The 15446-nt window shown below is 50.6% G+C and overlaps 6 protein-coding genes across 6 annotated transcripts; 5 read left to right on the top strand and 1 right to left on the bottom strand.

The window, feature by feature from the left end:
- Nucleotides 1-423: 423 nt before the first annotated feature.
- Nucleotides 424-1443, top strand: A1O9_04856 (uncharacterized protein; the record flags this gene model as incomplete). The annotated part of the gene is made up of 1 exon (XM_013407143.1): nucleotides 424-1443. The coding sequence occupies one exon, from the start codon at nucleotides 424-426 to the stop codon at nucleotides 1441-1443; it is 1020 nt and encodes a 339-aa protein (XP_013262597.1).
- A 517-nt stretch (nucleotides 1444-1960) lies between these two features.
- Nucleotides 1961-3151, top strand: A1O9_04855 (YjeF; the record flags this gene model as incomplete). The annotated part of the gene is made up of 2 exons (XM_013407142.1): nucleotides 1961-2664; nucleotides 2827-3151. 2 exons carry the CDS (start codon nucleotides 1961-1963, stop codon nucleotides 3149-3151), a joined length of 1029 nt encoding a protein of 342 aa, XP_013262596.1.
- A 250-nt stretch (nucleotides 3152-3401) lies between these two features.
- A1O9_04854 (uncharacterized protein) lies at nucleotides 3402-4074 on the bottom strand (the record flags this gene model as incomplete). The annotated part of the gene is made up of 3 exons (XM_013407141.1): nucleotides 3402-3558; nucleotides 3617-3849; nucleotides 3904-4074. The coding sequence occupies 3 exons, from the start codon at nucleotides 4072-4074 to the stop codon at nucleotides 3402-3404; spliced, it is 561 nt and encodes a 186-aa protein (XP_013262595.1).
- Nucleotides 4075-4783: 709 nt separating this feature from the next.
- Nucleotides 4784-7096, top strand: A1O9_04853 (uncharacterized protein; the record flags this gene model as incomplete). Its single annotated transcript, XM_013407140.1, has 1 exon — nucleotides 4784-7096. The coding sequence occupies one exon, from the start codon at nucleotides 4784-4786 to the stop codon at nucleotides 7094-7096; it is 2313 nt and encodes a 770-aa protein (XP_013262594.1).
- Nucleotides 7097-7722: 626 nt separating this feature from the next.
- Nucleotides 7723-8136, top strand: A1O9_04852 (uncharacterized protein; the record flags this gene model as incomplete). Its single annotated transcript, XM_013407139.1, has 1 exon — nucleotides 7723-8136. One exon carries the CDS (start codon nucleotides 7723-7725, stop codon nucleotides 8134-8136), a length of 414 nt encoding a protein of 137 aa, XP_013262593.1.
- Nucleotides 8137-10162: 2026 nt separating this feature from the next.
- On the top strand, nucleotides 10163-14083 carry A1O9_04851 (uncharacterized protein; the record flags this gene model as incomplete). Its single annotated transcript, XM_013407138.1, has 1 exon — nucleotides 10163-14083. The coding sequence occupies one exon, from the start codon at nucleotides 10163-10165 to the stop codon at nucleotides 14081-14083; it is 3921 nt and encodes a 1306-aa protein (XP_013262592.1).
- Nucleotides 14084-15446: the final 1363 nt, after the last annotated feature.

The raw sequence follows: 15446 nt of genomic DNA, 5'->3' as shown, positions 1-15446 counted from the left end.
CAACCTTGTTAGCTGGAAATTCGAGAAGGTTGAAGTTCGCAAGCTGCTCGACTTGGTCATCCAGGTCTCCGCTCTTTAACCACTGTCAACCCTTTCGGGTAGATACCAGTCATTGACATGCATGAGACGTCCAGCCCTGCTAGCTGAGATACCGAGAGTATCGAGGCTTGCACTCGAGTTAGTCAAGCAGGCTTAGGTATAGCCCGCGGAGTTGCCATGAAATCATTGTCCACCCTGCCGCCACGGTCCATCGGTATTAATCATCAGAAATAGTATATATTGCAAGCAGGTACTTCTCCAGTAGATTTGCAGGAGCATTCTCTGAAGCATCTTATTGCGTGAAGCCTCTACTCGATTGGCGCACTATCAATCCAGTTCAATCAACGGAGCACTTCGATCTCGTCCCCCAAGCAATTTCCAGCAATGGCGCGTGACCTCATTCTTCTTACAGGAGGCTCAGGCCACATTGGTTATCGCACACTTATTGAAGCCCTATCAAAAGGCTACAAGGTCCGCGCCGCTGTTCGATCGGACGCGAAAATTGCCCAAATCAAAGCAGCAAAGTCTACCCAACCTTACCTTGGCCAGCTGTCATTCACCATTGTTCCAGATATTACCAAGGATGGTGTCTTTGATGAAGCCGTTCAGGGCGTGGACTATATAGTGCACCTGGCATCTCCTCTCGCAGCGTCCTCCGACGATGACGAAGCAAATATCATTCAGCCGGCCATTCGTGGAACGTTAAGCATTCTTTACTCAGCCTTGAAGGAGAGCAAAGTGCAACGTGTCGTTATCACTTCATCCGTTACTGCAGTTGGGCCATGGTCCTCCGCAGGTGGCAATCAGCCAGTCCAACCATTTACAGCAGACGGCCTTCAGCCGGACCCACAAGGCCCCTACCCAAATGCTTTTGCGGCCTATGGCTCTAGTAAAATTCTTGCATACAATCGCACTCGAGAATTTATTGCCAAGGAGAAACCGAGCTTCACAGTAGTCAACATAATGCCAACCTTTGTTATTGGCAAGAATGAGCTGGCGACAACACCAGAAGCTGCACGGGAGGGTTCCAATCAAATGGCAATGGGTCCTCTTCTCGGCTCTAAGCAAGAATATGGCCCGCCCGCTGCTGCATGCCATCTTGACGATGTTGCTTTCGTTCATATCGCGGCACTAAACCCTAAAATAGAGGGCAATCAAAATTTTGGGATCAATTTCAATGGCGCCAAAGGCATTGTGTGGGACGATGCAGTTGACATCGTCAAGAAACATTTCCCCGAAGCAGTTGAGAAGGGTATTTTCCCGCTTGGTGGCTCGCAGCCCTCCGTGGCACTACCTTTTGATGCTAGCAGGACAGAGGAGGTATTCAACTTCAAGTACAAGAACTTCGAGGAGATGATTGTAAGCCTTGCCGGCCACTACGTTGCAATTTCTGCGCGTCTATGAAACCTCATCATCTGAATAGTATAGTAATCAGATTACATGCAACTAGCCATCTAGTTTCTGTGCTGTCGTAATATTCCAATCGGTTCAGACTTTTATATCCAAGGCTGATGTTAACGAGTATTGATTGGCTCGGTAAACGGGTCCTCTTCTCCGAAAGGCTTTCGACATCTTCATTTTGTTTCAAACCACATAACGATTACTCGGAACCTATCTCGATTTGGCAAATCCCTCCTTGTTCTTTGAATAAAGGACCTTTGCTTGGGGTCACGACTTGACCAAATGAACAGCTGCGCGGTAGTCTAAATCCTTGCTCATAACGCTCCCATCTGCAAAGTGACGAGTCAGTTAACCCGCTGTGACATCACCTTTGACGATCTTGGGAAAATATGTCCTGAGATTGCGGTTCGTGCAAAGGCTGGCTGTCTTGTAGTGAGACACGATCATAATACATCGCACCTGCTTCTGGTCCACCCTCATCTTCAAGCTCGAAAGTTATCTTATATCACATCAGGATCCAATGAGTCCCGAACCCGCTTCCGCCCAGGTCAACATGTCTACCGCCTCTCGCGCCATGTTGAGCAAAGTCCGAAAACTTGTGCCTCCCATGCTCGAGAAATTCCACAAAGGTCAGCTCGGGCGAGTGGCTGTAATCGGCGGCAGCGCAGATTACACAGGAGCTCCTTACTTCTCTGCCATGGCGTCGGCAAGATTGGGATGTGACTTGTCCTATGTCTTCTGCGAGCCCTCAGCTGCGCCAACGATAAAATCCTACTCTCCAAATCTCATGGTATCGCCAATTCTCAGGTCTACTGCTTCCATCTCCCAAGCGCAGCAAGAGGCTGATGCGTCCGGCGAAGAGTTGGCAAAGCCCATTGTGGACATGCTTCCTCGTCTTCATGTCCTTGTGATCGGACCAGGACTCGGTAGAGATGCTGTTACCCAGAAGCAAGTCAAGGCTATAATTCAAGCTGCCAGAAAACACGATCCACCTGTGCCGATGGTATTGGACGCCGATGGTCTATGGCTCGTTCAGACTGATCCGGGAATGATTAAAGGCCATAAAGAGTGTATCCTGACCCCTAATGTGGTGGAGTTTGGGAGGCTGGCAAAGTCTGTGGGACTCGATCATAATTTTGAAAACCCGGAAAAGGCATGCCAGCAGCTGTCCAGGATTCTAGGTGGAGTTTGTATCATCCAGAAAGGCGCAGTTGATTACATTTCGTAAGTTGTTCAATCTTTTTGGCCGTCTTCCCTCCCTTCTTTTTTCAAGGGTCTGTGATAGATGCAAGCTTCTGCATCTGTTGAAGACTAGCAGTGAGCATTAATACCCTAACTCCTTCACCATCCTCTTCCGACCTATTACTCATATTCGAGTTACTGTAGGCAGGGAGTCGAAACCACTATTTCAGATTTCCAAGGTGGCCTCAAACGATCTGGTGGACAAGGTGATACGTTGACAGGATCACTGGGTACGTTTCTTGCATGGCGAGAAATCTACCATGAAGGTTTGTGGGATGTTGGCGAGCCAATGAGCCGCGAAGAGACTCTTTTGGTTGCTGCATTTGGCGGAAGTGCGATTACCCGGGAATGCTCTCGCCGAGCCTTTGTAAAAAGACAACGAAGTCTACAGGCAAGTGATCTTACTGATGAAGTGCATGAGGCATTCTTAGCACTCATCGGAGAACCTGAAGACCCGCCAAAATTATAGAGGGAGAGTACAGAATGGAAGAAGAACGCTAGTCATGATGAGAACAGAATTATGGGTGGATTGCGGTTCCGGGGGAATAGTGACGGTCAATGGGAACGAAGTCCATGGTCACACATGCATGCAAAGAGATCTAGATGTTTTGGGAAAACGTAGTTTTGTGGTTTTGAGTCCAAATTTCAACTGTCCTTGTTTTCTCCGTATATACAATGCCAAAGTTGCGCATCTGGCCCCTACCCATGCCAAAATAATTTTATTCGTAGACACTCACAACCTTGCCTTTCTTAAGTCTCGCCAGTCTTGCTTCTTCTTGAGCTTGTGCCTGTTCGTGATAATGTTTTGTGAGCGCAGTTAGATCTGCTCCGCCTTGTCCAGCAGAAACATTCCAAGGTGAACCATGGTTGAAGGCTCTGTATCTATGTCAGCATGATGCTAGTAACAACTCAGGAAGGCTGTGATGTGACATACTCGGGATACCGAAGCACAGGATTTGTATCAATTGGCGTTGAGGCGAATAGCTGTCTGTCGGCAGCAGCCTGCTCCATTAGCCGTAAATGAATGACGTTCTTTCTCTCTTCAGCTTCCTGTCCGATCTCATATTTCTTGACTAGCCGGGAAATGAAGTTGTCACCGGGGTTCGCTGCCACGGCATAGACTGCGGCGAAGAAAGGGATTGAAGCTAGGGAGATGTATAATCCGGGCTGCACAGTATATCAGCTAAATGCATCCCGGGGCTGTCCAACGAGTTTGCTTACTCCGAAAGACTCATTCGCTGGGCCTTGAGCGACATGGAATGCACTTTCTCCTTGGTGGGCCTCTCCGTGGCCGTGGGGTGCGTGGTGTGAATCATATCTTCGGGTTTGGCGCTGGACTGAGCGCCTCAGGTGACGAGCTGCAGCTCTCGCCCCTCTTGAGACAAACGACATGGCTGAACAGGCTGCAGAGAAATCAACAGCGAGGAATTCACGACCGTCGAAGTTGGCTGCGTTGAGTATCTTAAGATGAGGTCGAGCTCGGCGGATGCCAATACTAGATATCCACTAGTCTATTTTAGGAACAGTCTCCCTTGCGCTGCTAACTTCATCCTCACGAATTATATCAACCGCAACACAAGCCAATCGACGCCTGCCACGAGCTTGCCCTACAGAATGGTAGGCATTTGGCCTTGCTAGCCGATCCAAGTCCACCAGGTGAGAGAAACGCTGGTGTTCATGCAAAGGACGTTTGTAGGTGGACTATGGCAGATCATCCTGTTTTTGCGCCCCCCAGTTGGGCAGCAAGTGCTTCGCCCGATCCACCACGTCTCATCATGACTGTTATTTCTTCTTTTTGCTCTTCCTCCATCCAGTTTCTGTGCGACCTTTGGGAGAATATATTATACAGTCTTCTGTCTCTTTTGGACATCACGATTTCTGTTTTATCACAATATATCCATTTCCTTTATGGCTCTTCTTCGACTTCCTCGACTTTTGCTGCTTAGTGTCTGCCTCCATTTTCGTTTTGCGCCTGCATACTGCTAACAAGCTCAAAGCTGTACAACTACTTATCTTACGGTCCAACCAACATATGTCTCTTTTGACTCATTTACACAATTTTGCTTGATGGTGCTTCTCTGGATAACGTCTTGACTGCATCATGTCTTCCAGCGCATACCAGACTAATGCGAAACCCCGGGGTCGGAGGGGGAGCTACTCAGAATCCTCTGACAAGCAATCTCGCAGCAGAGCTTCAAGTTCCGCCTCCATGAGACTGTCGAAGACTCTTTCGAGACACCTAGACGAAGTTGCCGTCCCCAGGAATAGTCGGCCGAGCTCTCCAGCTGTACACAATCATCGACAGAGGCCACTAGATTTGAGATCTTCGGACGCAAGTGTCAATACTGGATGTCATACTCCAGATTTAAGGAACAGAAGCAAGGCTCATTCGATGCCGCAAGCCTCTAGTGGCGAGAAGGATTTGGCTCCTCCGCCGATGGTGGTGGTTCCTGTCAGGTCATCTGAGCCGACCACACCCGGTCGATCTGGTGTCCTTGGTGGCGCAAAGTTAGACGCTTATGCGAGGCACCAAGAATCAATGAATACCTCGCCCGGACTGACTCGAAACACCAGGTCATCCAAGTCACTGGCATCAATGCAACCAACTGTTACGGAAGAAGCTGAGGAGAGAGCCGATGAGACACCTTTGCCAACCGCTCAACCTTCTGTGTCATTCCCCACCGTCCTCCCACAGACTATGCCATCCAAAGCGCATGATATGCTCCCGCATGACGTTCCAATGCCAGTGTCGCCAGTGACATCAAATCCATCACCGCGAATACTTGCATCCAGTGACCCCAGAGCTTCAGAATCCTCCTTAGATGAGTTACTCCTTGCTGCGCCTTCTCCCAAGGCACCGATACCATTCATCTCGCAACCCGTAATCAGTAGAAGCGAAGAATGTGCTCCAGTGACGATTGTTCAAAGCCCAGGACCGGGACTAGAATATAGTCAGATGTACGAGCAAGTGCCACCTCCGGCTCGCACGCCACTAGCATCCCCTCCACAGTCGCCAATGCTTCATCAGTATATGGGGAGCCCACCCCTTCAGCCAGTACCTTACATGCACCCATTTCCATATCCTCCACCGCTCATGCCCAACGCTACCTATAGTCCCAGCTTTTACCCTGCTCACTTTGCACTTGGCCCCATACCGAACTTCCAAGCTGAAATGATCCCGAGCTCCAGTTCTGTCGGGCCTGAGGATGAACGGACTATGCTCCTTGAGAAGGTCTCTAATGTCCTCCCTGACATCAATCGCTTGCTCCATCATTACCAAGAGACACAAGGCCTCTTGTCTGAAAAAGAGAACCTCGTCAAGCAGGCCGAGACGCACCATGTGGAAGAAATCACGAAACTGCGAGTTGAGTTGACTGTTACCAAGGAAGAATTCGAGAAAATCATTGGCGAACTGGCTACTGAGAACGTACGACTTAAAGCAGAGCTTAGTGAGCAAACCGAGAGGTTCTCACGGGTCGAAGAAAACAACCCCAGCTTAGCAGAGATCAGGAATGAATTGACGGAGCTGAAGTCGAAGTACAAAAAGCTTGAAATCGAACATGGACAAGCCAAATTTGCCGTGGATCAACTGAAAACAGAGAAGGATATCTTGAAAGCTGAAGCAGAACAGTATACAAGAGAGCTACAAGAAAACAGGCTTCAGCTGGAGGAGAGTTGCCAGAGGCAGATAAGAGAGAATGAAGAGGCTCACACCAGGACGTCAGCTGAGCAGAAGACCAACCTTTCGAAGATTCAACTCGATCTCGCGGGAATGATTACAAAGCACACGATTCAAAAGAAAGATCTGGATTCTGTGAGGTCTATGCTCAACGAAAAGGAGCATGCTCTAGCCCTGAAAACCAAAGAGCTGGAGACCATGCTGCAGACGCACAAAGAAGAGCTGGAATTAAGGAATCACGAAGACCAGGAAAAAGACGCCCGACACAAGCAGGAAATTGCCCTCTGGTCCCAGAAGATGGCGGAGGGGGTTGTAAGGCGTGAAGAGATGATAAATAAGATGCGTGCATCTCTAGAATCACAAATCGAAAAGGAGAAGAAATCCACCGAACTTCGAATCGCTTTATTGACAGCAAAATTTACCGACCTAGAGAAAAAACAAACGACGTCGTTTGAGTCTGCGAAAGCTGAGAATGAAAACTTGAAGAATGAGATCACCAAGGAGCGAGGCGCTCACGACGCGCTGAAAAGTCTGCATTCAAAAGAGAAAGAGGCGCATAAAGCTCTCCAGTCTCGACATGATGCACACCACACCCAGTTGACAGATGCTATGCTTTTTCTAAGGAACAAACAAGCAGAATGGCATCGAGAGAGTGAGAAGATGGATCGCATCTTGCAAAGTCTGGGAAAACTTGGTTCTAGCAAGACCAATGGCAAAGGTGATGAGTACTTGTGAGTATAGTCCAAGATTACTGCTTTTGAGGATAAGATTTTTGTTGGTTTTGTGGTTTTTTGTGGAAAGCCTCGAATGACACTGGGCATCCATGAGATGCGATGGGCTTTGTGTCAACTTTACTGAAAACTGCGCTCTCATAAGATAGCGCCCACGATTTGAGTTCGAGTCAACAATTCTGTATATGGACGATGCAGGGCGCCCGAGTGCCTTTCACTCACAACTGTCAATGATGGATTGCTTGAAGGGCGAAGGGACAAGCAGGACAGTCCCCGCTGACGTTTTGTCACAGTGTCAGCGCCTTTGATCAGCTTGCAACCTCGGTGGAGGAGATCTCCAAGCACTTCTTCCATGACAGTCTCGGAGGGAGAGGTGGACATGAGGAGTCAATTTCAGATATCTGGCCTTCCAGACATCACAGGGCAAAGCGAGGCTGCGCGAGGTCTTCACTGCCTTGTGATTTAAAGTCAAATTTTCGAGGTCCTGCAGCGGCGAATTTTCGAGCTGTTCCTATTCACAACGGCCTATGACGGTCACGATACTTATGGGGTTGATTATACCTGTCAACGATAGCAGACATGATTCGAGCGAAAAGTGTGAACCGCGAAAGGATTTGGAGATCAACAACCATGCGAGCAATCTACGGAAGTACATATGGACGCAAAGTGGCTGTCCTGGCGGCCGGGACGATCAGCGAAGAAATCATGGAAGGCTTTCAGTCACTCGCAAATCCAACAATCAGCACATTTTTGCTCTGGGCGGTGCGACGTGTGGTCAAGGCTGCAGTCCAGCTCTGGCGACGAGCACGGCTTGAGTGGGATCTGATCCATTCGACGCTGCCATCAACGCCGGATTGGGAACGAGGGACCGACACAATGCTTTGGATACGACCACACGTTGTTCGGGAGCGAACGGGCTCCCTGGATGCAAAAGAGGCCAGTTCCAAGAGCGCATGTGTCTATCTGCAAGGTACAGGAATACGTGAAGGCTCCCCACTGGTCATGACACGGCGTCAGGAGCTTCTCGCGGAAAGGAGAGGGTGAATCAGGAGGAGGGATAAAACTGGTTACTATCGGCGTTGTTTTCCTGTTTGCTGCTGTAACAACACCATGGGTCTGACGTCAAAAGCAAAGGGAATTCTGTCTGCAAGTTAACGGGCTGTATTGTATTATCGTGTAATCAGTACCGCAAAGGGCTATGATCAATGGCGGCTCAAGAGTCAACTAACTCCTACTCCTGCGCCTCTGTCAAGCGACTGACTGGAAAGAATCACCTGATCCGGACTTCGTACATACGAAGAACAGAAGTAAGGTTACTATCGAGCACTCCGTACTGAGTACTCCAGAGTAAATGAGAATTGAAATCCTATGATGGAGACATCCTGGTTCAAGAACGACAACTCTCAATTGAGAAATCCGCCCACGAGTCTGCCAAGTGCAGAACAACCTATTGGGGATGACCCGTGTAGACAGGGGAGGAGTTGGGTCCGCCGTGGGCAACAGAGGAGCTACTAACGGGCTGTGCAGGTGCCATCCAGTGGCTATCTGGCCGTTTCCCCTGCTCGTTGAAGGGTAAGGCTGACTTGGGGCTGTGCAGCATGTGCTGTTCCACCTCTCAGGCGCTCCTCCGTCCCTATTGAGACCCCAGCAGGCGCTGTCAAGGCTCACACCAAAGCCCTCGCAGACTCGAAGGCTGGCTATCGCGACTCCGGTGCCGACACCCGTTGTCTCCATTTTGACCTCGTGGAGATGGCTCCATTTAATGCCATCATACCAATGCTTCACCTGATCAGATCGAGCTCCACTTGATCCCGCACTGGAGGTAAATACCTATTGTATCTATTCTGTACTTTCGGATGCATGGTGTCGTTGATTTCGTAGCCCAGAAACAGCGGGCTATCCCCTTTTCAGCCTACCGGTTAACACCTTAGACCACCGGCTGTGGCTAGTAAACCAAAGCTTCCCTGTCGCCAAACGAGCCATGGGGCAGCCTTTTTCAGGCCTAAACAGTTAGTGTCAAGCAGCATGCGTGCAGCCCCATTTTCTACTGTTCCCCTCTGGTCGGGAACAGCCTGAGAGGCAGCAGTTAGCCAGAAGTACGAGGGGGATTAACTCCCGCTAGGAGCTCAGGATGGCCATACCAAACCAAAACCCTTCAATCTTTACCGAGCTGCGGGCGGCTGTGTCACATCATTCAACTCCTCCTCCTCCTCCACTAACCTCCATCCATCCCATTTCCACCTCCACTGCACTGCCGGCTTTTGACTACTCGTACTGCTGAGTTCTGGTTTCCCATCTCCTCCTGCAGAAAGGATAAACACCAGCACCGTGGAAGTATCCGTACCATTTGCTGTTACGCGCCCATCACAGCGACCTCATTCCGACCAGCCGACCGCATCCCGGACTAAGGCTGTGGACTCATTTGCCCTACGGCTGCCCTTTCACTACCACCACCACAACCAGCAGCTCGACTTCTTACTCCTATACATCGTGAATTCATTTCTCACCCTTTACATGATCAAAATCCGCCCCTTGATCTGCCGCCAACCGCGCTAAGTTCTCTAGGACCAGTCTACCTCGCAGCTTTCTCTGGCTCGCGAACACTCCCGTCACCACGAGCCCTGTACAACTCTGTTAAGCAGACTGCCTCTCGTTCGACCGTGCTACAGACGTCCCCCTCCCTTCTCAATGATTGCCTCCTGCTTTCTAGCGTCATAGTCACACTGGAGTTTCTATTCATATCCCCTGACTCTTCAGGCATGTCTACAGAATCCTCACTATAGTCTCCACCAGTGCGGACCTTGCTGCGGCTCATCATTTCCTCTCCTGCATAGTTCACTCTCAGCCATAACCTCCGACGTCTGTTTCATCAGACGAAGAGGCCAAATACTTTCGATAAACCTCCTGCGCATGGTCTCCTGGTACACTTCACAGCCTCCTACCAGGCGCCACATCCAGGGCCATGCGATAGCGCCCGGCTTGTTTTTCCTTGTACACTCTGCTCACATCCGGGAGACAAGCATACCTGACTTATCTTTCCCCTCCTGCCTGCAACCAGAGCTCGGCGAAAATGTCGTCCTCATTCACGCACCCCCAGCTTACCCAACCGCTTGGGCAGTCATCTCCCTCCCTCACCCCGCTCAAACCCTACCGACCACAACAGGGGCAGACACAATCACAGAGTGCAGGTCAACAACCATTTCAGAAGCGGCATACTCATAATGGAAGCATAACCTCCAATCCCTCACAGTTGGTTCAGAACTCTCAGCAACTCGGAGGGGACGGTGTGTTCTGGCAGTACGACCAGCATTTCGATTTCTCTGTCACCGGAAGTCCTGGCACAATAGCGCAATCCGCTCAACTCTACAATTTCGAGGAGGACAATTCACACCACGACTCTTCTCTAGATGACTTCCTGACAACCGAGACTTCGTCTGAGAATCCAATAAGTGAACACACTACCCCTCAAGAACTCATCTGGGAGCAGCAGTTTATTACTCAGGACACTTCTCAGCCCCATATATTGGATACCTTCGGTGCTCATCCATATCCAGCTTCGCAAGGCATAGGTGGCACAGATACCCGCGGACTCTTCGGTCCCACGGAAGAGCCACTCCCGAAATTCGTCTCAAGGGAAGACCTCTTGGGCCCAAGTTTCGTCACTAACGGTGAATCGAGACAGTTGACGGGATTCCCCAACGAACAGAGCTCATCCATGGCATCTTCACTGACATCTCCTTTGTCCCACAGAAAAGGAAGCTCCCAAACACTAAAAGTTGATACTCAGGCGAACCAAACTCCTTCGCTCGGTCAAACTGCTGGCTCTTGGCACCAGCCACATTCAAACAATCCCATACCTAGCCCTGTCGTTATGATATCTAGCTATGAGCCAGCTGAATCAGATCGAGAGGCTTCTTTTGCGGGCCCACTGGGCCCCGGCAAGCGTAGCCGTGATAGTGACGGTTCAGACGATGAGGATGAGGATGATGACCAGGATGGCTCTATTAGTTCTGGAGCAGCCAATACTTACTCATACCATTTGATGCCTCCGGATGCACACGACATTGGCTCTATACGTTCAGTTCCCTCTCCGCGAGTCGGTTTAGAGCCATCACGAAGGACTGAGGATGCTGTTCTGTCGGTGAAGGATGTCGAACACAATCGAGAACGCCAAGAAAAGGACGCTGAAGTTGAAACCTGGCTAGCCAACAGCGATGCTGGGAGTGAACCAGACGACCAGTCTTTGCCTCAACCCACTCGTCAACTTTCCTCATCTAGCCGGCGTCGCGCCCATACGATTGGATTGCAAACGGATGCTCTCGGTCGCGTGTACCCAGACAAGGGCATACCTGGTCCAGGAGTTCTCGTCGATGTGGAATCAGACGATGAATATTTTGAGGACTGTGTCTCTGTTGCATCTTCAATCCTTCAAAATATCACCAACGATGCGCTTGAAGTCTATCACCAGAGATCCCCAAAACTGTCCCCCAATACTCTAGCTCCAGTAGAATCTCCAGAGCAGAGCTCCTTCCCGACTTTAGACAGTGAGATTCCTCTTGAACATCAAGAACCACTGCCGCGACAATTCTACAAGAGGAACCCTATCGGCGTGGGAACGGATGGCAAAAGGGAGCAGCCAGACTCGTCGAATGCGGCTGCATACAAGTTCAATCAAGAAGCCGTCAAGTGGGAGACAGCATCAAGGGCTGCTACCTGGGGTACTCGTCGTCGACTAAGTGAGAGTGAAGTCAATTCCATTGTTGATGGCAGCCAGGTCCGACATCTATCCTTGTCCAAGCGTGGCCGTGAGCGGGGCAACAGCATTTTGAACAAGGCCCGAGGACTCTTGCCACGCCGCAGTAGCAGCAATATCAAAGGTGAGCCTGCAGACGGCGAAAAGACCCCAGCGCAGCCTGGCCATGCACACCGGAGCTCTGTAGGCACAACGAAATCAAGTCAAAGGAAGACCAGCATGACGAAACCTCGATCACCTCAGCTAGATACTGGTGGTGCTCTCATGGCAATGACTGGCCAGCTAGCTGCCATCGGAAGAAGTAGCACCAAATCACATGAGCCAGATCCGCCTAAAAGCTCGCGGCCATTACAATCGCTGCGTAAACAGAGGAGCAGGAGCGATGTCACAAAGAAATCTTCCACGCCCGGACTGGCTGAATTGATGACTAGGCACGGTGGCCCACCAATCCCCACTCTGGCCTCTCCAATGCATGAGCGTGAGACGATTCTAGCTGCCCAAGTCATTGATAACGAAGACGCGGCAGGCGATGACGACGATGAAGATCAGACTGACGAGGTCGGGATCCGCATGGAGTTTGAAATCCGCGCTGAAGAAATCACACCCACCTTGGAAGGATTCAAGGATCATGCCCGCAAACTCAACCCCCGACTTGAACCATACTTGATTGATCGAATCGGTCAAGAGCAGGTTCGCAGATATAAGAGATTGGCTGAAACCAAAATCAAGCATATGCAGTGTGTGCAGCACAGTAAAAAGTGTGGTTCGGGGAAGTTTTGTTTCGATCTTGGAGGCGAAGCGGTCCTTTTGGCACCACGCGTAAGCTCCAAAGATCCAGAAGCGACATTGACCCAGTTCCAAGTCAACAGCTCAGGCGATCATGAAATAGACGAGTCCGGATTTACGGAGGGGATTGTGACACCAGCCTTGTTTCCTCCCGGTATTCCTTTACCCCCCGTCAAACGACTACCGGCAGAGTTCGAATGTCAGCTGTGTTTCCGAGTGAAGAAATTTTCCAAGCCAAGCGATTGGACGAAGCATGTCCACGAGGATATCCAGCCATTCTCATGTACATTCCCTAATTGCACCGAGTCCAAATCTTTCAAGAGAAAAGCGGATTGGGTACGACACGAGAATGAGCGCCATCGACATCTTGAGTGGTGGAAATGTAGCCACCAAGAGTGCTCTCATATCTGCTACAGGAAAGACAACTTCGTTCAGCATCTTGTCCGTGAGCACAAAATGACGGAACCAAAAATGAAAAGTCGAGGTTCGAACAGCAGCAAGAATAAGCCAATCAATGGGGCGTCGTGGCAAGCTGGCCAGGAGGAAAGTGATTTATGGCGAATGGTGGACGCTTGCCGGTCTGAGACAAGCAGCAAGGCCCGAGACGAACGGTGCCGCTTCTGCGGCAACGTGTGCACGAGTTACAAAAAGTTGTCCGTGCACATGGGAAAGCACATGGAACAGATTGCAATGCCAGTGCTCGAGTTGGTGAGAATGCGTCAGGTGGGTCCCGATACCATCATCAGCCCCGTTGAACAAGTACAACCTGCTTCGTCGTTCGTGTCCATCCCAGCCAACATGAATGGTGGTGATTCGAACAACCTGTCGCCCTATCCCACAAGCGCGGTTTCGGCATATCAAACGTCCTCTGCAGGACAATCGCCCGCATCAATCCATGGGCGGGTTCAGAATGGAAATTATAATTTCGATCAAGGTTACTACAGCCCGCATCCGATGGGGCCTGGAGTCCAAGCCCAACTAGTTGCAACGTCGTATGGTTCTAGCCCATCATACCATGGCCAAAATCGCATGTATATGGACGGGCCGGAGTATATGGCGACTCAGAATGACGGGAGACAGGAGCACAGTCTTTCTCCACAAAGTCAACTGGTGGCCCCCAGGTCACAACCCATGACAACGGGATATTCGAACACATACTTTGACCCAACCGGAGCAGCGTACAACCAGACGCCGCTACAAACAGTTTACACAGGTTCTGGCTCCTCGGCAGGCTATATGCCCCAGTACGCCCCGTCAACGTTGCAAGATCTTCCTGTGCACTCGCCGATGGGCATGAATGGACACCCAAGGCTTGGTATACAAGCGATGAACCAGCAGCAGCAGCAGCAGCAGCAACAACAACAACAACAACAGCAACAGTACCTGTTCGGGGGCCCAGGCAACGGCAACGGCAACGGCAACGGCAACGGGCGATCCATGCAGTATTCTTGAGGAAAAGGAATATTGTTTGGACATCGGAAAGTCTACGAAGTGAGGCAAGGTAGACGGACTGGGTCGGGCAAACGTGGAACGAATGGCCGGGGGGAGGGTCAATCGCTTGTGGTATAATGAACATGATTCAAATATGGTTTTTTGAGTATGGGATATGTGTTAGGTGATGCTATAGATACCCACGGATGTTTGTTTCGGCAATTGATGAATTTGATTTATATGAACTGCGGAACGTGAATATGCATTTGCGTATGACATGAACTCAATCTTGTGTCCTTGCTTGTAATTGCGTTGAACAGGCTGGCTTTTGAAGGGTGAAACGGGCGACGATAGCAAGATCCTTACAAAGTTTACGAAGGTCACAGAAAAGTACCCGGCATTAGAGGGAAGCTTGTGGGTCGGGTCAGGTTGGGTCCCTTGCAGTTACGTGCCAGAAACGAACCGAACGTTGCAATCTTGGACCTTTGTCAATGTGGATAAAAGCATGGTCCGAAGATTTGTGAGAAACGAAACAACGCGGGCGACAGCCACCGTGGTCATGTGGGATGGAAGCGATGAGAAGATACCAGCAGGAACAAATGAGAGTGATGCGACTGGTACTGATGCCGTTGAGTTGTAGGTGGAGGTCCAGGTGGTGCATCTCAAGTCAGTGCCAGTGGTAGGTTGGTTGGTAGTGGTGCGGCAGATGATACACCTTACATGGTACTGCGTATTGCAGTTACCGTTCCCTGACAATAGGCAACCGTGCAGCCCACTAAACCAGAAGCCGTAAGCACCAGGCAGCCTAGGCGGTCAAAGCCTCAGGCTTTGGGTGGGCTTGGCAGTACACCTGGAGTCCAACTCGCTGTTCTGCCAGACTTTGAGCCTGAGGCCCACGGTCATGAGGAGCCGCAAGGCAGAAGGTCCGTAAGTTACGAGCTCGTAACTCGAATACAAGACAGCCAAAGTGCCCGACTTGTGCCCACGCTGGAGCGACTGCCAGTTCACCCGCTTTCTCTTACACCTGGCTTCTCCTGCTGCCTGCTCACCGGTCATCGTCATCCTCAACGATACCGACTTCAATCTTTGTTCCCTATTCATCTTGCACCTTGGACATCTGGAAGCTTGGGAACACTGATCCAAGTGTTGCATTCTCGTCACACATGGCCGCGGCGTTACCACCACGTTTCCAAAAGTCGGCCTACTAAATCCACTCCGCTGGGATTGGCGTTTCTCGCGGCCGTCGAGAGCCCATCCCCACCCACGACAGCCACGCCTACTGCTTCCTTCACTCACGAACTCGCTTCTGCGAGTTGTGACTTCCTAACTACTTGCACCGCCCCCGCGTCACATATCCTTTGCCCGTTCCTCCCTTCAACCTCAT

Source organism: Exophiala aquamarina (assembly GCF_000709125.1).
Source record: "Exophiala aquamarina CBS 119918 chromosome Unknown aczIA-supercont1.3, whole genome shotgun sequence".
NCBI lineage: Eukaryota > Fungi > Ascomycota > Eurotiomycetes > Chaetothyriales > Herpotrichiellaceae > Exophiala > Exophiala aquamarina.
The sequence above is the reverse complement of the archived record's forward strand: the minus strand, read 5'-3'. Positions and strand labels throughout refer to the sequence as shown.